The sequence below is a fragment of the Lepidochelys kempii genome, chromosome 6, assembly GCF_965140285.1.
Source record: "Lepidochelys kempii isolate rLepKem1 chromosome 6, rLepKem1.hap1, whole genome shotgun sequence".
NCBI classification, from domain to species: Eukaryota; Metazoa; Chordata; order Testudines; family Cheloniidae; genus Lepidochelys; species Lepidochelys kempii.
In genome coordinates this window covers 35136510-35157215 of record NC_136385.1, presented here as the reverse complement: position 1 = coordinate 35157215, position 20706 = coordinate 35136510, and the positions used below count along the sequence as shown (strand labels likewise).

Below are 20706 nucleotides of genomic sequence, written 5' to 3'. Positions count from 1 at the left end.
ATTGCCTGAGACTGATTGCCTGAGTCATCTATTCACCTAAAGCCTTGCTAGTGACTAGCTGACCATGACTGTAGTAATACAGAAAGTTTTGCCAAAATAAATATGAATAATGCTGGTAACTGTACAAAAAGCAGGGAATCTCAGGCATTGCCATGGAGTTGTTTGCTCCTGGGACAAGGCTGCAGAATTTTTCGAGGCCTAAAAAATCTATACTTTTCATCCACCTCAAAGCTGCTTGCTTCTCATTCTGTCTAAACTCTGTCTTGGTGGAGCTGTATTGCCTGCTGCTAGCATTTGTATTGTGAGCCATTGGTAGCAGAAGTCTGTCCTTTCATTGGAAAATGGATGGCAGTTGTGGATGCTTGTTTTCTCTGAGAGAGAATTATCTACAAGAGAGGAGTGTTTCTGAAAAGCTTTTATAGTATATGGGGCAGTGACATGAGCGCTATCTGATACTGAACTCTGTAATCAGAGCTAATATAGGGATCAAACTATTACCTTCAGGCATGCAAGGACCATTCATATTCATTGTTCTTTGGCAATAGTTCCCTATTTGATAAACCTTACATTATCCTAATGTATATTTACACCATACTTTTGTCTTCCTTCCTCCATAGAGTGTTTTTCTTTTTCTTTGTCCAGGTTGGGGAGGGCAGGAAATAAGGGGGTGGTGGATTAATGTTGCTAATTTATTTTGTTTTTAATTTATATTAGTCAAAGAGCTGAACTGATCTTTTACACAATATTTTTAAACTAATTGATAGAACTTTGACGTCCATTAAAGTACCTAAAGTACTAAATTGACGTCCATTAAAGTACCTAAATTGCAAGACAGAAGCTTTGTTTCATTTTGTAACATTTTTGTAATTTTCACAGATTAAATGTGAATTCAAGCAAGAGACGGGAAAACAATGATCCCTGCTGAACTGAGTAGTAAAATATTAGATAAAGAGGGGCACATTCCTGATATTATTCAGAGCTCAACTCAATGTGCATGGAACCATGTGGGCTTCATTTATCTTCCATACTGGAGATTGGTGGAATGTGACAGTCATAGTAAACTTTACATAATTTTGCTTCTTGTGGTTTAGAATGAACCTTTAATCAGACCCAAATTGCTGTGGCTTTATAAATTCAGTTGGGGAAACCTACCATGCTTGGCTTGATATAAATTTAGAAAACTATCACAGCAATATAACAGAGATGTCTGAAAATGTTGCTTCTGCTGTTCTTGTAGACAGCAGTATTTCCTGCTATATGTGTCATATGTTTTCAGTTTTCCAGCCCCTTTCCCAATGATTAGTGAAATCATTTTGAACGTTGTTATCTAATTAAGTCTAATCTCTGGTATTTCTAAAGCACCTCTCACCTTAGTGTCTAACCTTTAGAAGAGAGCAAATGATGTTATTGCCACTGACGGTGAACTAAATGAGCATGAGATGAAGACAATGCACACAACAGTTACTCTCCACAGTCGTAAAATGTTGGTGAAAAATCGATAAAATGGTGATTAAAAGACAATCGAACAAGAAAATGGGCAACGATTCATATTAGAAAATAGATTATTTTGAAAAATCTAATTTTACAAGTACCGTAAGAGTTTATTCATGCCAAGAAACACTTGTTACCTTCTGAACCATCAGAGTGCTAGGGGTTCAGCAGAATAGCTGGAGCTTGTCTCTAACATGAGACTTTATAGAAAAGCCACTATTCAGTGCGGCTGCATGTGCTCAAAGAGTGTGTTGCATCTTAGCATGGAACTGGACATGGTCTCTCTGGCACCTCTGCAGTTGCCCTGTCCAAGAAGGATGCTACTCTTTTTGCTGAGAAATCTGCCTACCCCAACTGCTGACCAAAAAAAAGTTTGCTTGAGAAGGGTGGGGCTGACTTACATTCTTTTTCTCCTTGGAGCTGTATTAATAGTGATCGTGTAATTAGAAGCTCTGTGGTTTCTTGTTTCTCTGCTACTTATGAAACCATGGAGACGTATTAAACACCCAGCCTTTGTATGTGTGTCAGACTGTTCTTCTAACAGGTGTAGTCCTTCACTGGACTTTTGTTTGAAATAGGATTTATTGCAGTCACATGCATTGGTGCAGAGACGCCTTGCTCCCATGATAGACAAGGTTGTCCTTATATCTTGCCAGGTCATACACATTTGTTCATTTACTAAATTTCTGTCTTTAGTGGGTATGGATCTAAACAGGCTACATGTGATGATCGAGTCTAACTGTAAAAATGTAGCAGATAAATTCATCATTACTGTGAGTCTTTCAACTGAGACTAGGTCTAGTTAACCTCAAGTTTTTTGGCTCCATAGTGTTCACTTAAATAGTAGGGAAGAATAACTCCCGTCCACATGAGGAATTTCTAGGTAGAATTCTGTGACCTGTTATACAGGAGAGTCAGACTATATCAGGGGTCAGCAACCTATGGCACGCGTGCCAAACACGGCACACAAGCCAATTTTTAATGGCATGCTGCTGTCTGCCGGACCTGGGCAGACAGCAGCATGCCACTAAAAATCCGGCCCGGCCCGCTCTTTTCCACTCCCCGCCCACCGCTCTCTCCTTGCAGGGCAGGCAAGCTTCACTCTCCCCCCGCCTCTTCCTCCAGCATGCAGAGTTCCTGCCCCTCCTCCTCTCCCTCCCTGCAGCCAATCAGCTGATGGCCCTTGCCAGGGAGCGGGAGAGGTAAAAGTGGAGCCGCAGTGTGCTCTCTGCGCCGGGAACCTTGGGGAAGGGGGTGGAATCAGAGCATATCCCCTCCAGCCCCCTGCTGTGAGCCGCTCAGGGCAGGGGGCTGAGAGCACCCCCATGACCCCAGCCCACACCCCCCAGCCCTCTGCCCTGACCCCTGCACCCCTCCTCACACACACCCAGCCCCGTGCCCTGACCCCTGCACCCCCCCCCACAACCCCAGCCCTGACTCTGGCACCCCCCACACATACCCAGCCCCCCCCCAGCCCCCTGCCCTGACTCCTGCACCCTCCTCACACACCCCCAACCCCCTGCCCTGTCTCTTGCACCCCCCACATCCCCACTGTCACCCTGAGCACCAAACGGGAGCTCCTGCACACACACAGACACACACATTCCCACCTGCACCCCTCACACCAAATGGGAGCTGCCCAGGTAAGCACTCCACACCCAAACCTCCTGCCCCAACCCTGAGCCCCCTCCCTCATTCTAGCTCCTGGCCAGACCCTGCAGCCCAACCCCCAGCCTGCTTCTTCAACTCCAGCCCTGTTCTCAGCACACTCCCACCCTCATCTCAGTGCAGAGAGAGGAAGAGAATGGCTAGAACCAGGGAGAAGGTAGGTACCTACTCAATGTGGACAGAGCCAGGACTTGAGACAAGCAGCGGGCTGAGCGGGGCCGGCAGCCAGGACCCTGGCTGGCAGGAGCCAGTGGACGGAACCCCAGACCGACAGTGGGCTGAGCCGCTCAGCCCACTGCCGGTCTGGGGTCCCAGCCACCGGCCCCGCTCAGCCCACTGCCAGTCTGGGGTTCTGGCTGCCAGCCCCTTGCCAGCCAGGGTCCCGGCCGCAGGCCCCGCTCAGCCTGCTGCTGGCCTAGGTGAACGGAACCCCAGGCCAGCAACAGGCTGAGCAGGCCAGCGGCGTAAGATCAGCATTTTAATTTAATTTTAATTGAAACTTCTTAAACATTTTGAAAACCTTGTTTACATACGACAATAGTTTAGTTATATAGTATATAGACTTATAGAGAGAGACCTTCTAAAAAACGTTAAAATATATTACTGGCACGCAAAACCTTAAATTAACGTGAATAAATGAAGACTTGGCACACCACTTCTGAAAGGTTGCCGACCCCTGGACTATATAATCATAATGGTCTTTTCAGGCCTGAAAGCCTATTAAATCTATGGAAACAATGGAGATATGCTGATTTACATCAGCGGAGAATCTGACCCTTTGATTTTAAGCAGGTCTGGCTCAAGAACAATGATGTATAAGTACAGTACCTACAAGGAAATTCCCCTTGTTTAAAAAAAAAAAAAATTAAGCAAATTGACTTTGGGACGCGGACGTGTAGTAACAGCACATGGGGAGGGAGCACTTTTCCTTGCACGATTGCACTCTGCCTTGCACAATACACAGGGAGGACACTACATAATAGACGGAACTTGGAATGCTCCAAATGCTTAGTACACACAGGGCCAGATTCACTTTGTCTAGAGTGGAGAGTGGTAAGTGATATCCTGTCCCCAAGCCCCCAGAAGTGACAAATGTGCCACAGAAGAGGGCCAGTTGTGATATCGCCACTGCCTTCCACTAAGCATTCCTTTCAGTCAGGGGCAGGTTTCAGTTTGTGGCCAGGACTCCATGGGCACTCCACTGCTAATGGGACGTATTGAACAAGTTTGTATCCTGGCTAGGTTTGGTAATATGCCCGAGTTGTTTAATGCTGCATACTTCGGGGTTGTATTAGCCCGTTCTCCCTAATCCTTGGCAGATTTTCTGACAGGATCTTTCCCCCCCCCAATCTGTACTCTTCTGCCTGAATAGCTCCAGGGCTGAATCTATTCCATTAGCTAATTGTTTTCCATAAATCCATTTGTAGGAGATAAGTAAGTGCCTGATACTGCCCCTATGAGAGTTTTGCTCTTGTCTTCAGTAGGATCAGGATCAGTCCCCAAGTATTATTATGTCCATATTGCAGAAGGGGGTACTGGCACACATAAGTTTAGTGACTTGCCCAAGGCCACATTGGGGAGTCAGTGTCAGAACTTGGACTAGAACTCACTAGTAGCAGGCTCCTGGCTCAGGGTTAGAATTAGACCACTAGACTGTGTCTCTCTGGCTCACTGTTATGGTTGATATAATCAGCAATGTGGGGGGTTTCTTGTTCATAAAGTTTAGATAAATTTTCAACCACCATTTAAAATATAATGTAGAATGAACAAGCATGGAAGAGAGATACCAACAAATATTCACAGTCAGGAAGTGCCCTTGTAGAACCTACTCCAGTGAAATAGGAACTGCAGTTGAAAAGCTGTCAAGCTTCTAGATAGACAAGATATTAAAGAAGGACAGAGAATACAGAAAGGGGGAGGAGTGAAAGGATAGTCAGTGGCATTTGTTGGTATCGTGCACATATCTGTCCAAAAATCATTACATTCATTAATCAGGGTCCCAACTGTCGATTATAAGAAAACAAGATGATTTTATTTTAAAGTTGGGCTATGAAGTTCATGTCCAGATCTGGATGCTAGTCCCCTGAAAGCATGGAGGCATTTGGATCTGGGATTTGGGCAGTGCTCATTATAGTGATAGGCGCTAGCTTTAAAGTTTGGCTCTAGATTCAGATCTGATCTCTATTTCTCCCGCCCTTCACATCCAGAGTTTTACTTTGGCCTATTATGGGGACTGGAGACTGTCACAAATTCCTGATCTGGTTCCAAACCTCCCCAAAGTTCAGGGATGTCCAGAGCCAGGATTTTGGTTCAGACCCATCTCTCTTTTATTTGTCAAACATTCAGAAATTATTTGAGGCCAGACAAAATGCTCCTTTGAAGCCCTGTGAAGCTTCCAGTCAGCTGAACTATACATGATTTTTTTTTTTTTAAGATTGGCTTTAAATAAAAGGTGATAGTTAAGTTGTGTTGGAAATCTGGCCTTCTGAGAACAGATGTAAGGCAGGAAAAGGAGAGACACAGAAGAACTGAGCAGTTTAAAGTAGATGCAGCTGCTGTCAGCCATTGTGTGCGCTTTGATGTCTGCAGAATTGCTGCAGTCCACTGATGAAAATTGAAGGACTTGCAGTATTTCTAAAATAAGATGGAGTTTCTGAATGGGGTTCAAGCACCTCCTCTCCTTTTGCTCTGGGGGCTATATAGTAAAGAGTTCACAGCATAGGAAGTTGCTCCCTAGAATGCCGAGACTGCAATGGTGGCTGGGCTTTGTGAGGAATATGTACTGGGAGGGAGGTTCTGTGAGCTCCCCTGCTCATCACACCTGTTCACAAGCCACTCACAGTTGAGTCCTGTATGTTTCAATAGCCTATAGATAATTGGAAACTTTAACTAGTAAATGTTTGTAGCTGCACATGGCATTGTAAGGGTAGACAGAGACAATGCCAACTGAAATATCACACTTCTGTCTGAAATACCGTTAGGTACTGATGTTCCAACTAACACCTAAGAAGATCAGAACCAAAGTAGATTAGAAGAACAAAATATTTCCTCTAGTCTTTCTGTTTGTTGTTATGCACATTTCACTGTACTTGGGATGGAGTCCATTTTGTGGTTTGTCTAGCATAGTTGGTCAGTTTCCCCTGCTGTGGGTCTGGGTCTTTCTCACAGCAACAGGGGAAAGCAAAACATTGAAAAAATAAATGATTGTAAAACTACAAAATTGGCAGAGATACACAGGAGCAGGCATAGTTAACTTGTTTGTTTGTTAATTCACTAGATTTCAAGATGACTCAGCCCACGTAAATGTCATGCTTAATGGCCTCAACTGATCCCCATGCAGGCTAGAGAGAAAAATGTCCCCCCCTTCCCCTCCACCTTTCATAGCAATGCAAAATTGATCAGGTGCAGGGTTTTCATTACTTCCTCCAAGTCTAGTGTTTGCCAAGGTCTGGGGTGCAACCCCTGAGAAGGTGTGGATGACTAGCTGGTGGGGTTAGGGGGGTAGGCCAATCTCTCAGTTGCTTTCCAGAGTGAGCAGTTGGTTATGGGATCGAACCAAGGGAATTGTGGGCATCGATTCCACCACCCCACACCAATTCCCATAATACACAGTGACAATTTCCCATAAGGAGGTGTTCCAGAAGGCAGAGCAGAGGGCATTGGGATGCCTTACCACTGTGCAACATGCTTTTGCTGATACAGCTTGATGCTGTGTGGACTCAATGCACCATCACAAGCGGCTGAGAGGGAAGTAATTACGTAAGTACGTAAGTAGTATTGTTGGTGACAGAGTTCTTACTGGTACTACTTTCTAGTGTATAGACAAGGCCTCAGCTTAAAAAAAAAAAAAAAAAGAGAGAGTAGATTTCTAGCTATGGTTGTGAAGGAACCTTCAAAATATGAAGTGAGCCTAAATGACGCATAGACATTTGGCTGAGTTTCCAGAGAATCTGCCTCGATAGCTTTAAGGTGTGAGCTGCCGCTGCCCCATCTATTCCAACGGGTCTAATGACGATACTTTAAATGTCAAGATTGTTCCCTACTTCACATCAAAGCATGTGGGGGGGGGGGGAAATCAGGTTATGAAGTTCTACCCCAGCATGCCCAAAAGGAGGTGGCACAAGTGAGGTGGGCATGGGAGATGTGTAAACTGACAGGTGCTGGCCTTTAGCAACACATGGCAGGGCTGCTGGGTGGGGAGAGGGCTCGACTGGTTTGATTTTTTTTTCCCTTGAGGAGAGCTCAGCTTTCAAACGTTTGGGAAACACTTCATTAGTCTGTTCCAGTAGGGCAACTCCCCTGTTTCCTTAACCAGTTAGCAGTTAAGCACTAGAACGCCTGTGAGCCATACCACAGGACATTTAACAAATACATATGAAGAATTAGTTGCTTTACCAAGTCCTATTTTCCGCATGTCAAAAGCTTAAGAATCGATGACTGAGATCCAGTCGGAAAATACTCCTGCTTCATTTTCCTTTCAAGCTAGGATGTGTGCAGAGCTTTTCCAGTAAACCTGGAAATGGCTCAATAGAGGGAGTGCTTGGACTCTCGATGTTTCCAGTAAAATCCTGTCATTGCGTATCACATTATCATCCATCATACTATTATATCAAGACAGAGTGCCAAATCTGAGAGAGGCTAGAATTGCCCAGCTCCCAGGAAACTGAAGCAGCCTGACTCTTTGAGATCTTACACCTTTGCCTTCAATGCCCTGCTTGTATCTCCACTGAAGCATGACACCTGTGGCTTTAGATTAGCTGTCTGCTGAGCTCTGTGTAAGCTTGAAAGCTTGTCTCTCTCACCAACAGAAGCTGGTCCAATAAAAGATATTACCTCACCCACCTTGTCAATCAAAGACAGAACAGTGATTGGTACAGGATGATGATGGCCCAGATGGTGGCTGGGTCTGAAAGGGAAAGGTATTGTCCTGTCTTCCTTTAGCAGTCTGGAGAGCATGGCAGCTTATAGAGAACGTAATTGTGGCAATGTTAATAATAAATGTTGTGAGGTAATGGCAGCCAGAGCACATTAAATGAAACAGCATTCATATGTGCATGTCAAAGCAGGGCCAAAGAGTATCCTGGCTGTCCTGTCCTATTGGTAATCAGACTGCTGATTTCTTGCTACATTGAGATATTTGGGATTCAGTTATTTTAAAATATTGTCTTGGGCTTTGCATATATTCCCCAGTATCCTTTGTAGAGTCTGTCCTCACAATTACAGTTTCTACTATAATTTGTTTTAAAAGTCTTAAGCCGCATGACCAAGTGTTCTAGGTTTATAGCAGTCAGCTCTGCAGGTCAGGAAGATGCAAAGTAAGGGGGCCTGATTTTGATCTGACATATCCTAGTCTAAATCCACATTGAAGCCACTGAAATAAATGGTTTTACACCAGGGTGTTAAACCAGCATCAGTGAGAGCAGAATATCAGGCACAGGGATGTTGTACGGTGCTAATGTTCAGTCGCCACTTATGTTTATTCAAGTGATTTTGGGCTGTGTATGAGATGGATGACTGTTCTGCTGGCAAATATTTTTATTGGTCTATCAGCCACAGTTGTTCATCTGTAACTAATACTGTTAGTATTGCAAATCTGAGCTCTTACAGTCCCCACAGAGAAAGTGGAAAGAGGAAATTCTCTGCGATACTCTTCTGGTTATCTTACTGCAAAGCTGGAAAAGATTAGAAACTGCAGTTTATGAACCACAGCTGGGAACTAACATGCCTATGGACCAGGGCTCAAAGAGCAGATCCCATCTGAGGCTTTTTTCCTTTGGAAACGAAGTACTCCATGCTACAGATGCTGATCCTTTTTCTCCTTCAAAAGCAGGTTTTAAGGATTATAAGTAGGTAAAAATCTCTAATTCGGTTCTGAATTCATGTAGCTGTGGAGCAGATATGCTGTGCCTTGAATGTACTTTGTTATATTAATTCATCCTTAAACACTAAATTCCTAGGGCCAGATTCTCAACTAGGGTAAATTGGTATAGCTTCATTGAAGTTGAGCTACACCAATCTACACGACGGGGGATCTTGTCTTGGGTACTATATGATAGGGCAGAGATTTTGTGGTTCTCATCCATGTGCTCTGAATGTTTCTTCCAGAATGCATGCAGACGTCTGGTTTTTCCCCAGAAAATTGTGGTATTGGTCTGTGTTGGGGTAGTATGACGGGTAAAATGCATGAGCTGAGTGTACCTGGAATGCTGCTTTAGTGTGATTTCTGGCTAACTCTCTGCTGAGCTGTTCTTTTGGCTTTTAGTGGGGTAGGTGCTCTGAGATCTGAAGCCTGTGTAGAATCTGCAGTCTTCCCCACTCGCTCTCACCTACATGTTAAACAAAGCATCCCCGCTGAATCTCCATCCGTGGTTCTCCAGCTGCAGTAGAGGTAGAATTCCCTAACCACCCTCCCCAACTACCTGCTTGGAAAACTGTACTTTGTCTCTCTCTTCTGCAAATGGGGCTGGGCACCTGAAGCCCCTGAGCCTGATGGAATATTGCTGCAGCCTAATGGCAGTCCTGAGCAGGAAGTGGAAAAGGACTGGTTTGGGGATATATGGATGGGGGGGAATATGTGATTATAATTGCGGGAAGGAAGCTGGATGATGCCCCACATGCCTGACTTCACAGAGGCACTGTAAAATCCAGAGGATGCCAAGGGTGGGTGCAGCCCAAAAGCAAGCACAAGAAGTTGGGTGTTGATGATATCTGGGGTCCCGTAGAAACCTGTCCCCCAAAGAAAGGAGGTGTGTGTTGGTACCACAGTATCAGTACATACAAAAGAATTCACTGATGTACCCATATATTTCCTTTTAGCACCTTCCCTGCCCTGTTTCCCCTGCCTCTGCCCCTTTCCTTCCCCACTCCTACTCTTGTTTCCCCTAAGCTTCTGTACACGGCTGCTGCTTTCCCTCCAATTTCCCCTACCAGCTGTAATTTGCCAATTCACAGTGATGTAACAATTATGAATGATCAGTTTGGTTTTTGTCCTGACGCACTGTGAACATGCCATGCACACTCTGTTGTACAGTAAATGCCCCTGGCATTTACCAAGATTTAGTTGCTTGGTATATGTTACATTTGAGTCTTTTCAGTGCAAAGAAATGCAAAGGGAAGCGATGAAAACATATTCAGCGCTCCATGACTCACTCATTTCCTTAGCATAAATTCTTTCTCCCAAAGTGGGAAAGAGACTGATACACTCCACTGCCCTGTGTAAATTGCAGAGGCATCTGCATGCAGTTTTTCTTTCCACCATCCCATTTTTCCCTCTTTTCTCACTGTGAGGCTGGCTTGCTCAGTTTGACTCGGCTTCCCGTTTGCCACGTCTGAGGGGCTGAGTAGCAGAACATTCTGTGCTGCTTCACGACTCTGTGGGGCTGCCTTGCAGAGCATCACAGAATGAAGAATTACAGCCACCAGCGGAAACTCATCGGCGCTTAAGCTCCAAGGCACTGCATTCCTCACAGCTTTTCCAAAGAGACTGATTATTTTACCATGACTTTTTACCGTGGACCAATCATTGTGTTGCCAATGAGACCATTCTGCAGATAAATGTACTGTAGATTTACCATGTGTTAACTCAGCAGTCCTGTACGTAAAGCTCAAGGAAATGGGAAACAAAAGAGGGCTTGTAAAGGGAGCTGATCTGCAAGCACGGACTGTGGTTAGAAATAGTTTTTGCCAACAGTTTAACAGTTAATGTGACAGTATACAGTCACAGGGCCTGATCCAGCTTCTGTTAGAGTCAATGGTAGTCTTCCCATTGCCTCCAGTGGAAGTTGGATCGGCCACATATGGACAAGGGAAACTTTCTCTCTTTGGCTTCCACTAGGGGCCTCCTTAAAGGGCAGTCTTCCTCTCCTTCATGACAAATAGCAAAAGGAGCAAATCAAAAGGACTCCACCCAGTAACAGTCCAGAATGCCTGTGTGCTTCCCTCATGCACAAAGTCCAGTTGTATGTAAAAATTCTACACTTGGGCTGTAGCTACAGACTGAATATTCTCCTTGGTTCGCTGAAGCAGCAGGAGTGTGGTGTGGGATGGGGCTAAGGTCCAATAGGCACTAGAGTTTGGGGAAATGCAGAGATCACATTTATGAGCCCGTGGAACCAGCTCAACGCATCGAGAATGGTCACCTCCATTGTGGCATTAGGTCACCCAGTAAGAAGCCCCTTACCTCAATTTCCCTTTTCCAGGCACTTCCATCATATGTGAGAAGGTGGCTCCACTTGGGATGCCCACCTGCAGCAGGCAATGGCACAACTGGTGGTCTGCCTCAGTTTCCCCTTCTGGAATCCCAGTAACTCTACACAAGCTTTCCACATATCACTAGTCCTTTGTAGAATTCATTTATTACAAGAGCCCACAACCATAGTCCAGAATTTCCCCAACACAGCCCAAACAGTACGTTCACTTTTCCATGTCCCAGCAGTCCGTCAACACACCCCTGTTCATTCACTCTGGAGCACCTGGCTCTGGCCACTGTCGGAAGACAGGATCCTGGGCTATATGGACCTTTGGTCTGACCCAGTATAGCTGTGCTTATGTTCTTATGTATAGCTCCAGCATCTCTCACCATGCTCCAGCTTGTCTCGGGAGGAATGGCTCTGGCTTCTCTCACCACACCTCACCCCAGCTTCTCCAGCTGAGGTGCTTCCCCACCCTGTTTCCTTCTCAGGGCAGGTTCTAGCTTGCACCTGGGGATATCAGCGGGCTCACCCTGCCATCATTCCTCAGCCCTCTCTGGCTTTCTGGCTTCAGCACTCCAGCTCAAAGAGCCAGCACACGTCTCTCTCTGCTGCTCTCAGCCTTCAGCCCTCTCTGGCTCGGGGAATTTTACAGGTTACCCCCTGACTGCTTTTCTCTTTCTCCAGCCTGATCAGGCTCCACTGCTCAACCAGGGAACTCTCATTGCTCCCTCCTGCAGGGGGTCACCTCCTGAAGCTCTCAGTCCAGCTTGGCTCTTCCTTTGGATTCTGGATTCTCCACTCTCCCTCTGTGGGCTCTGAACTCACCCTCGCTTTTGGGCTGTCTCTCATATTTAACTCCGAGGGACAGCCCCACTCTCTTCATTACACCAAAATAGGGCTCACCTGGACTGGAAGAGGAGAGTTGGGCCCAATTTCATTTAAGGGGCCAGCCACCCTATTACAAAGGGATTCTTCTTAGCTTGGCAGCAGCACTCCTATCCCACAGCCATAGCTGCACACCAGGACTAGTAACTCTACTGCCATTGGCTGCCAGCACCCAGTTCCCCTCGGTGACCTTAGAGAGGGGAGCCACAGAATACACAGTCACCGTTAGTGCTGCTTTAGGCAAGCATTAACTGTCCACCGACCTCTCTTTCAGCTTGCCTACAATCTGGGTAGTGAGTGGGAGTGGTTTTCCTCCAGCCCTTCCTTACCTATTCCTGACCCCACTCATTTCTTCTGCATGGTACAGGGGAAGAAAGGGGGGGCAAAGGTGGCTATGCAGAGTGGGAAGGGACCCACTTCTGTGTATAAATGGGCCCACTGGGGCTCTTTTTGCAAATTGGCTTCCTTCTGCGCCATTCAGCAAGGAGAGCGTATGGACTAAAAATGATAATTATCCAAGGCTTGAAAAGTGAATTAGACCTGAGAGGATCAAATTCCTCCCAGAACTTCCTGGGATTACACCAAGGAGGAATTTGGCCTGAGCTCCTCTTTCTGTAAAGGGCTCACATCAGAGGATCTTGCTCTGGTCTGTGTCACTTTGGTAACACTGTGCCCTCTTTTTCCTCTTAAAATACTCTTGACACCTATCTCTAGCTTTCATATTTCAGGTAAACATTGCACTGTCCTTCACTCCTTGGATTTAATTGGGTTTGAACCATTCCATGTTACTTAAGTTAATGAAAAAAGAAAATGAATGTTTGTCTACTGACTGGACTCATTTCTGCTCCGAGCTTTGGATACTATACAAGCCAATGCAATAACGTTCATTTTGACAGGAAAGCGTATGTTTAACCACTGTCTAATGTATTTGGGTATTTTGAAGTCTGTTAATCCATTCTGAAATGCTTCCTTGACCCCTACTTGACTCATTGGCTTACAAGGAATTTTAATGTAGTAGCTACAGTCCAATTCACTGTGAGTAAGTAAAAAAGGCATTATGCGAGGTTGACTCATTATGATAAACATAATAACAATATCTAGAGCTGCATGATTTTAAAAATCTCAGCTTTACAGATAATGGCATTTGGGTGCAAAAGTTATTATTTTTCTTCCTGCAAAAGACACCACATCAGTTTGACTGGAGATTCCCAGGTTCTCCTGTAACATTTGTAACATTAGATTTATATTGTACAGCATGTCTCACCCCAAAGCCTTTAACTCCATCAACTGTCTTTCATTTGAATCTAAAGATGTTGACTTTATATAATCTGTGGCTTCACTAATACAATACGTACAATTAGATTCCATGCTTATGAGATAATAATCTGCAGCTGCCAATTGAAACATTCTCTAGCAGCAGCAGCTATCCAGTCTTTTTAATTAAAACAATACTAAAATATTCAGTCTCATGTATGTGTGTGTATATATATATATATATATGATTAACATCACTGCCTAAAGTTTAAATACTGTACTTCAGTATCTTACATTATTGACGTAAAAGCATATTTTTTCTCCATGCCCTTGGTGCACATGTATGTGCAAAAAGAAAAGGAGTACTTGTGGCACCTTAGAGACTAACCAATTTATTTGAGCATAAGCTTTCGTGATCTACAGCTCACTTCATCGGATGCATACTGTGGAAAGTGTAGAAGATCTTTTTATATACACACGAAGCATGAAAAAATACCTCCTCCCACCCCATGTGTGTGTGTGTGGGGTGGGGGGGGCTGAGAAAACCTGGATTTGTGCTGGAAATGGCCCAACTTGATTATCATACACATTGTAAGGAGAGTGATCACTTTATATAAGCCAGCAGGAGAGTGGGGTGGGAGGAGGTATTTTTTCATGCTTTGTGTGTATATAAAAAGATCTTCTACACTTTCCACAGTATGCATCCGATGAAGTGAGCTGTAGCTCACGAAAGCTTATGCTCAAATAAATTGGTTAGTCTCTAAGGTGCCACAAACCCAGGGTTGTGAGTTCAATCCTTGAGGGGGCCATTTAGGGATCCATCCTCTTTTAATTGGCCCGGGGGGTCTCACTAAGAGCTGCAACGTCAATGTTGAGTCTTGCCAGTTCTCTGGCAATTATGGCAGTTCTTTCTGGGCATTCACTGTGCTGAGAGTCCATAAGGGTGTGGACATTCCATGTGGCAAATATTGGGGATTGGTCCTGCTTTGAGCAGGGGGTTGGACTAGATGACGACCTGAGGTCCCTTCCATCCCTGATATTCTATGGTTCTATGAATTGGAGTCAGGTGGCGTGGGTTGTAATCCTGGTTGTGCTGTAGACTTGCTGTCACTTAATTTCTATGTGCTTCGTTTCCCAATTGTAAAACAGGGATAATGACACTTACTTTTTGTAAAATGCTTGTAAATCTCTAGATTAAAAGTCTTTTATCGGCACATATTATTATATTAATTATTAATATATTCTTATAACTTTATATCATTATACTGTAAATTGTCAATTAGTACAATGTATAATATAATACAAACTGAATTTCTTTTGCACCCTTACATGTAGTAAGTTGCATTACAGTATATAGAGTGTAAAGATTGGGCTTGATTTTGAAGTCTCAGTGAGGTCTATCAATCAAACCCAGTTTGAAGAAAATCAGTTGAAAGGTTCAAGATTATGAATATCTAAAATTGAGTTTTGAGAGTTTGAGAGTGAAGACTTGAATTTTGAGAATCTCGAAGTTTGGTGATCACCATTTTGGGTTGATCCCCTGATAACCATGAGACTGGAATGATCCTGAGCAGGGATAACCCAAAGTTCTAAGCTACCTCACTGATAAACTGACCTAAATAAATTACTGAAAAAAGTTTCAAGATGCCCATTTTCAGAAGTACATGATAACTAAAATGACTTTATCCAGGACCCTCAAGGAGACGTGTACTCATCCTGAGTGTACCGAGAAGGTGCAGCTCAGCAGCTCCTTAAAGAGTAATGGTTACCTTTTATTATCAGACCATAAATCTAGAGCACAAAATTTGTATCTGGATGTCAGAACTAAAGGTTCACAAATGTTGGCCCATCTTTAGCTCTAAGGGTTAGAATAATGCTTTCCCCATAGGTCATGTTTAATGAATTAATTATTTGGACCTCTTTACGTGTTACTGGCCAGATGTGTCCTCATGACCTATGTAGAATATTGATTTAGACAAAATTAAAAGAGAAAGAAGTATTTAACTGAGGAGTAGAAAGTATTTTTAGAGACAACTTTGAGAAGGCAATAGGAGTGGTGCAAAAAACCAGTGAACTGCATACAGTATGCATCCGATGAAGTGAGCTGTAGCTCACGAAAGCTCATGCTCAAATAAATTGGTTAGTCTCTAAGGTGCCACAAGTACTCCTTTTCTTTTTGCGAATACAGACTAACACGGCTGTTACTCTGAAACCATACATTTCTTTTGGCATTGTTGAGTTTAGATGCTATTCCCTCTTCACCACCTCTGGCAAGAGACCACAGAGGTAAGGCAGTAAGTAATAATGGTTGTAATACCTGTAGTTTAATGGTGGTGTGTTGAGAACTGTTCAGTGCTATTCATTTCACTCTGTGAGAAGCTGCTATGGATGCATAAACCCACCAATATGTTTTAAAATAGGTATCTGCCTTGGGTTTTAGACATCAGTAAAATATTCCCAGCTGTGGATGCTCAGAAGCAAGTCTTGTGAAATCTTTGCATTTTATTAAAAAAACAAAACAAAAAAAAACCAAAAAAAACAACTGCCGACATCATAGCCAAGATCTACTCCAAATACTTCCAGCTGCAGTCGAAGGGATGACTCATGCTGAAAGCTGAGGAGCTTTGCTATGACTCTTTCACTTAGTTCACATGATTTTTTTTTTTTTTACATTCCTGTCTGTTTTTCCTTTCTTTAAAAAAAAAAAATGAGAAGGAGATTCACCCAAGGAAAATCCATACGAGGATGTGGAGCTAAAAGGCCGTCACGCAGGCCGAAAATCCCAGCAGCTCTCTGAGAATTCCCTAGATTCTTTGCACAGGATGTGGACGCCACACGACAGGAAGTACACATCACCTCCCCAGGTAATTCAGTACTTCTTAGAGTATAAGCCTTCATTTCTTACTGTGATTTAAGTTATTCTTAACCTTTTGCAAGAGAATCAACCAGGGCATAGCAGGAACAATAATTGTATCCAAGTGAGAAAAGGCATAAAGAAAAACAGTTTAGACAAACACTTCAAATAGTTACTGTAAAAACTTAAATGGCCATAATCTAGATACTCTTCAGCATCAATTTACTGTAAAGGTTTATTGTTACTTGGAACAATTCTGATATTATTGAATATATTAATTGCTAATATTTAGAAATGCCGATTCTGATCCAGCAGCTGTTGTAGTCAATGAGAGTGTTTCCACTTATTGTAATGGGACCTGTATCAGGCCCTAAACCCTTTTGATTACTGAGCCTTTCCCTACATCCATTCAAAATTCTCCACTGGGCTTTTAGAAAGATCAGAACAAAGACGTGTTTTCATCTTGTGCAAGTGTTGTTATGTGGGGCTCACTGAGCAGCAAGGTAACTTATGTTGTATTGTAAAATAGTTTTTATTGCCAAATTTAAAAAAACAAACAAACACAGTATTAAATGCATAATGAAGAAGGAGAAAGACAAAGTATCGCACCTTTTCCCCCAAAAGAACAAAACAAAACAAAAAAGGAGAAGCCTGAATGCCTACATTCTGGTCCTGACTTGGCTAGTGTGAATAATTTACAGCACAGTGCAAAGACCTGGAAGTCAGAGAGGTCTGCATTTTGTGGAGAATATCCCAGAGTAGTCCAGTTTTGTGTGCAAATTGTGAAATGGTGTTGTTTTTTGTTCAATATAGGAGAATTTTCACTCAAAAATGGTCCTAGTCTCAAGCACAAATGTAGATTTAAAATATTTGCATATATAATGTTAAAATAATATGCATGTATTACTTTGACATTCAAAATTTCATTTTGGTCAAGATGTATTTTTGCATTGAATCAAGCAGACATTCACATCAGTTTCATGAAAAGGTCACACAAAGCCACATTTCCATCTTGTGACATGGCCTCAAACCAAACTGGGACTATTTCATCACTAAATTAAATATTTTGGATCTTTTTGGCACCATGGTCCATAAAATTTTCGTAGTGTCAGCGTTTACAGTTCACATGATGGTTCAATTATAAAACAGGAACACTGGCAAAAAAGGAGGACTAAATAAGGCCAGCAAAGTGTCACTGAAAAGGCAATGACAGATGCAGAATGAGTAAGAAGACAGAGAAGAAAAAAATTGTAGCCCCAACAGAGATGAAAGAGTTACCACAGCTGATTATGATGATTTACTTGTATTATGGTAGCACCTCGAGGCCCCAAATGAGATATGCCCCACAGCGGGCCCGCGCTGTGGTTGGCAGTGTAACAGATACATAGTAAGACACAGTCCTTGCCCCCAGGAGTTTGCAGTCTAAATAGACAAAAAGTGGGAGAAAGGAAGGATTATTCTCCCCATTTTACAGGTGGGGAGGTGAGGTACAGATTGATTAAGTGACTTGCCCAAGGTCACACAGGAAGTCTTTAGTAGCAAAACCAGTAAATGAACCCAGATCCCCAGAGTCCTAGCCCTGTGTCATAGGCACAAGACTGTCCATCCACTGATAACTTCTTTCTGACAAGGGACTAGACTAGAAATTTTATTTAAATTCTGTCATAGCTATGTTGTCATTTTGCCTAGATATAAAGCAAGTAGGTAGCTACTATAGCTCATCCATGAACCTGTAGGATTTTTCAGTGATTCGAAGTATAAAAGTCACCGTCTCCTGAGGAACAGCCACTTTAGTTACTGTTCATCACCCAGTTTTTCCAGTGCTAGCAGCATAGCTGGTATTTCCTTAAAATCATGCATCATGATGAACAATATGGAAGAGATCAGGAGGTCAGCAAGCTTTGGACAATCACCTCCCAGCTGAATTCCTTTCACTAAGCTGTACACTGCTGATGATTTTTCTGGCTTGAGGACTTGTGGTAAGCAGAGACCTCAGAAACACTGGTCTGCGGTCTTTCTGAACCCCACTGTGGTTTTGATCTTCTTTCTAATATTTGAAGGATTCAGATTTAAAAAAGGAAGTGTTTTATTGACGGCATTGTGTCTGTGACACAAATCTCATGTATACCTGTCCCATGTATACCAAAAAAACATGCTTAAGTGTATAGAATATGCAGCTCCTGGAGCTCTTTAAAGAATAATGGTTGCTGCAGGAATATGAGACCCCAAAAGTGCTGGTTTGGGCTGTAATTGGTTAATCTATTTGTTTTAAGCAAGTAGACTTCTTACTGTAGCATGTTAGTAGCTAGTTGGTTTAATAGTAAGATTAATAAATATCACATAATAGCATCTTTCATCTGAGCATCTGATTATACTCTAGAAACCTTGATTAGGCCTCTTAAATTATCTGAGGTAGGTACAGTAATTATCCTGATGCAGGTAGGTAAACTGAGGCACAGAGAGATTCAGAAAGAGGCTTGCACACATTTAAACAGTGGCTGGGCTGGAAAAAGAACCCAGGAATCTTGGCTCCTAGTCCACTGCGTTAACCCCTGGGCAGCAGTACCATATATTGCTGCCACACAATACAAAATACTGTTAGGAAACCTAGAATTGTTCATGCCCATAGATTGTTTGGTGCTTAATCAATGTAGTGAGACTCAGCTTTCCCACAGTGATCAACTAAGCAGATTCATGTTCTGAAGAGATTTTCAGAAGATTCTTCATGAACGTGAGACAGAAGAAAAACTAAGCTTCAAGTTCTTGAAATGATTGAGATAGTATTTACTGTATAGGGAAAGGCAACGTTATAGAAATACAGAAGGCCTGATTTCCCCACACCAGTGACATCAGTGGAGTTAGTCCTGATTTACATTAGTGTAAGGGAAGGGAGAATCAGACCCACTGTGTCAGTGCTCTGATCTCAGCCATACTTTTATATTGGGGTACAATATTAACATGCACACTTTATTAAATTGTCTGACCTGCACCCCACAACGTTTATGGACGTTTAGAGCCCTGATTCAAAATCCATAGGAGTCAATGTAAGACTTTCTGTTGACTCTTTGGATCAGGTCCTAGATGCAGATACAGATCTGATCATTTCGATTTGGACCCTTCTGTGCATAAAACCTTTGTACATGTTGCAGAGAGGTTGCTTGCCTGGCAAGAAAATCTTTGTATTGCCATAACATGTTCACTAAGAGCCTTTTCCAGCTCTCTTTGAAGTCAGTTGAGTCTTTTCATTGACTTTGGAGGGAGATAGAACAGACCCCCACACAGCTGGCCTTTGCCACCATGGCTTCATGTCTGTGATAGGAGCTTCTCCAACAAATGGGATGTCAAGTTGTTCATGTTTTTGCAGCTACCTTCAAAGCCCAGCAGCCAGTCCCTGCGCATTGGCAACTGGTCCGAGAGGAAGAGCCATCGCTTACCACGACTACCCAAGCGACACAGCCATGATGACATGCTGCTTCTGGCTCAGCTTGGTATCCCCTCGTCCCCTTCCAGTCTGAATGAGGACAGTCTGAGCACCACAAGTGAGCTGCTGACCACACGCAGGGCCAGGAGGATCCCTAAGGTAATGGCCACAAGACTATTGTCCAAATTATGCATCAGTCACAAGGGTCCAGCCTTGGTTTCACTTTCACTAAGGCAAGTGTGAGTTGTCACAAGTACAGATCCTCAGTCCTGCTCTGACCATGCAAAACAGCCCTTTGATTGGCTTAACTGGCCCCTTAAGGATTCTCTCTGCACTGGGGAATGCTCTGATGATGTGGATCTGCAGTAGTGGCTGCTATTCCACCCCACCTCCTGCCCTGGGCCTAAGGGACGTGCCTGAGGAAAAGGAGATATGATCAAGGGATCCCTTCCCCACTGTGATCTCAGCTGCTGGAATGGCCTCTTGGGAACTAGGGGACTGCCAGCTTAAGTTAGCACAGCCTGCAGGCTGCTCTGATGTGTGTTGGGTATCTGGGCAGGTGCAGATTGGCCCCAGGATCTGGGAGCAACAAAGATGGCTTAAAGCTTCCCTTGTCCCAGTAGCTGGTTTCATGCTGTTCACAGCTCAGCCAGTCTGGAGGATCTTGCCCAGTATGTCTGTACAGCATTTATCCATCAATTAAGTCTGTTTTCCCTACAGAAAGAAATGTTGTGTCCAGATTTGAAACAGCCAGCAGAAGAGCTAGGAACTGTGGGGAGCAGAGGGAGATCTCACTGTTTACACACATTGGCTGCATGCAGTGGAGCTGGGATGAGAGATCCTCCCCTGGAGGTGGGGTGGCTCTGCACTGCTCCCAGCTGAGCGTGGGCCTTCATTATGGCCCAGAATATTAAACACCCTTTTGCCAGCCTCACCTAGCT

The 20706-nt window shown here is 43.7% G+C and overlaps 1 protein-coding gene across 12 annotated transcripts in view; it reads left to right on the top strand.

The window, feature by feature from the left end:
- DENND2B (DENN domain containing 2B) overlaps window positions 1–20706 on the top strand; it is a 304168-nt gene that overhangs the window by 203828 nt on the left and 79634 nt on the right. For 11 of the 12 annotated variants that reach the window (XM_073347509.2, XM_073347508.2, XM_073347506.2 and 8 more), the window contains 2 exons: window positions 16203–16354; window positions 19709–19924. In XM_073347509.2, the coding sequence (XP_073203610.1) occupies window positions 16203–16354; window positions 19709–19924 (368 nt within the window). The remainder of the gene's footprint in view (window positions 1–16202; window positions 16355–19708; window positions 19925–20706) is intronic. The other variant, XM_073347517.1, reaches the window with a different exon arrangement.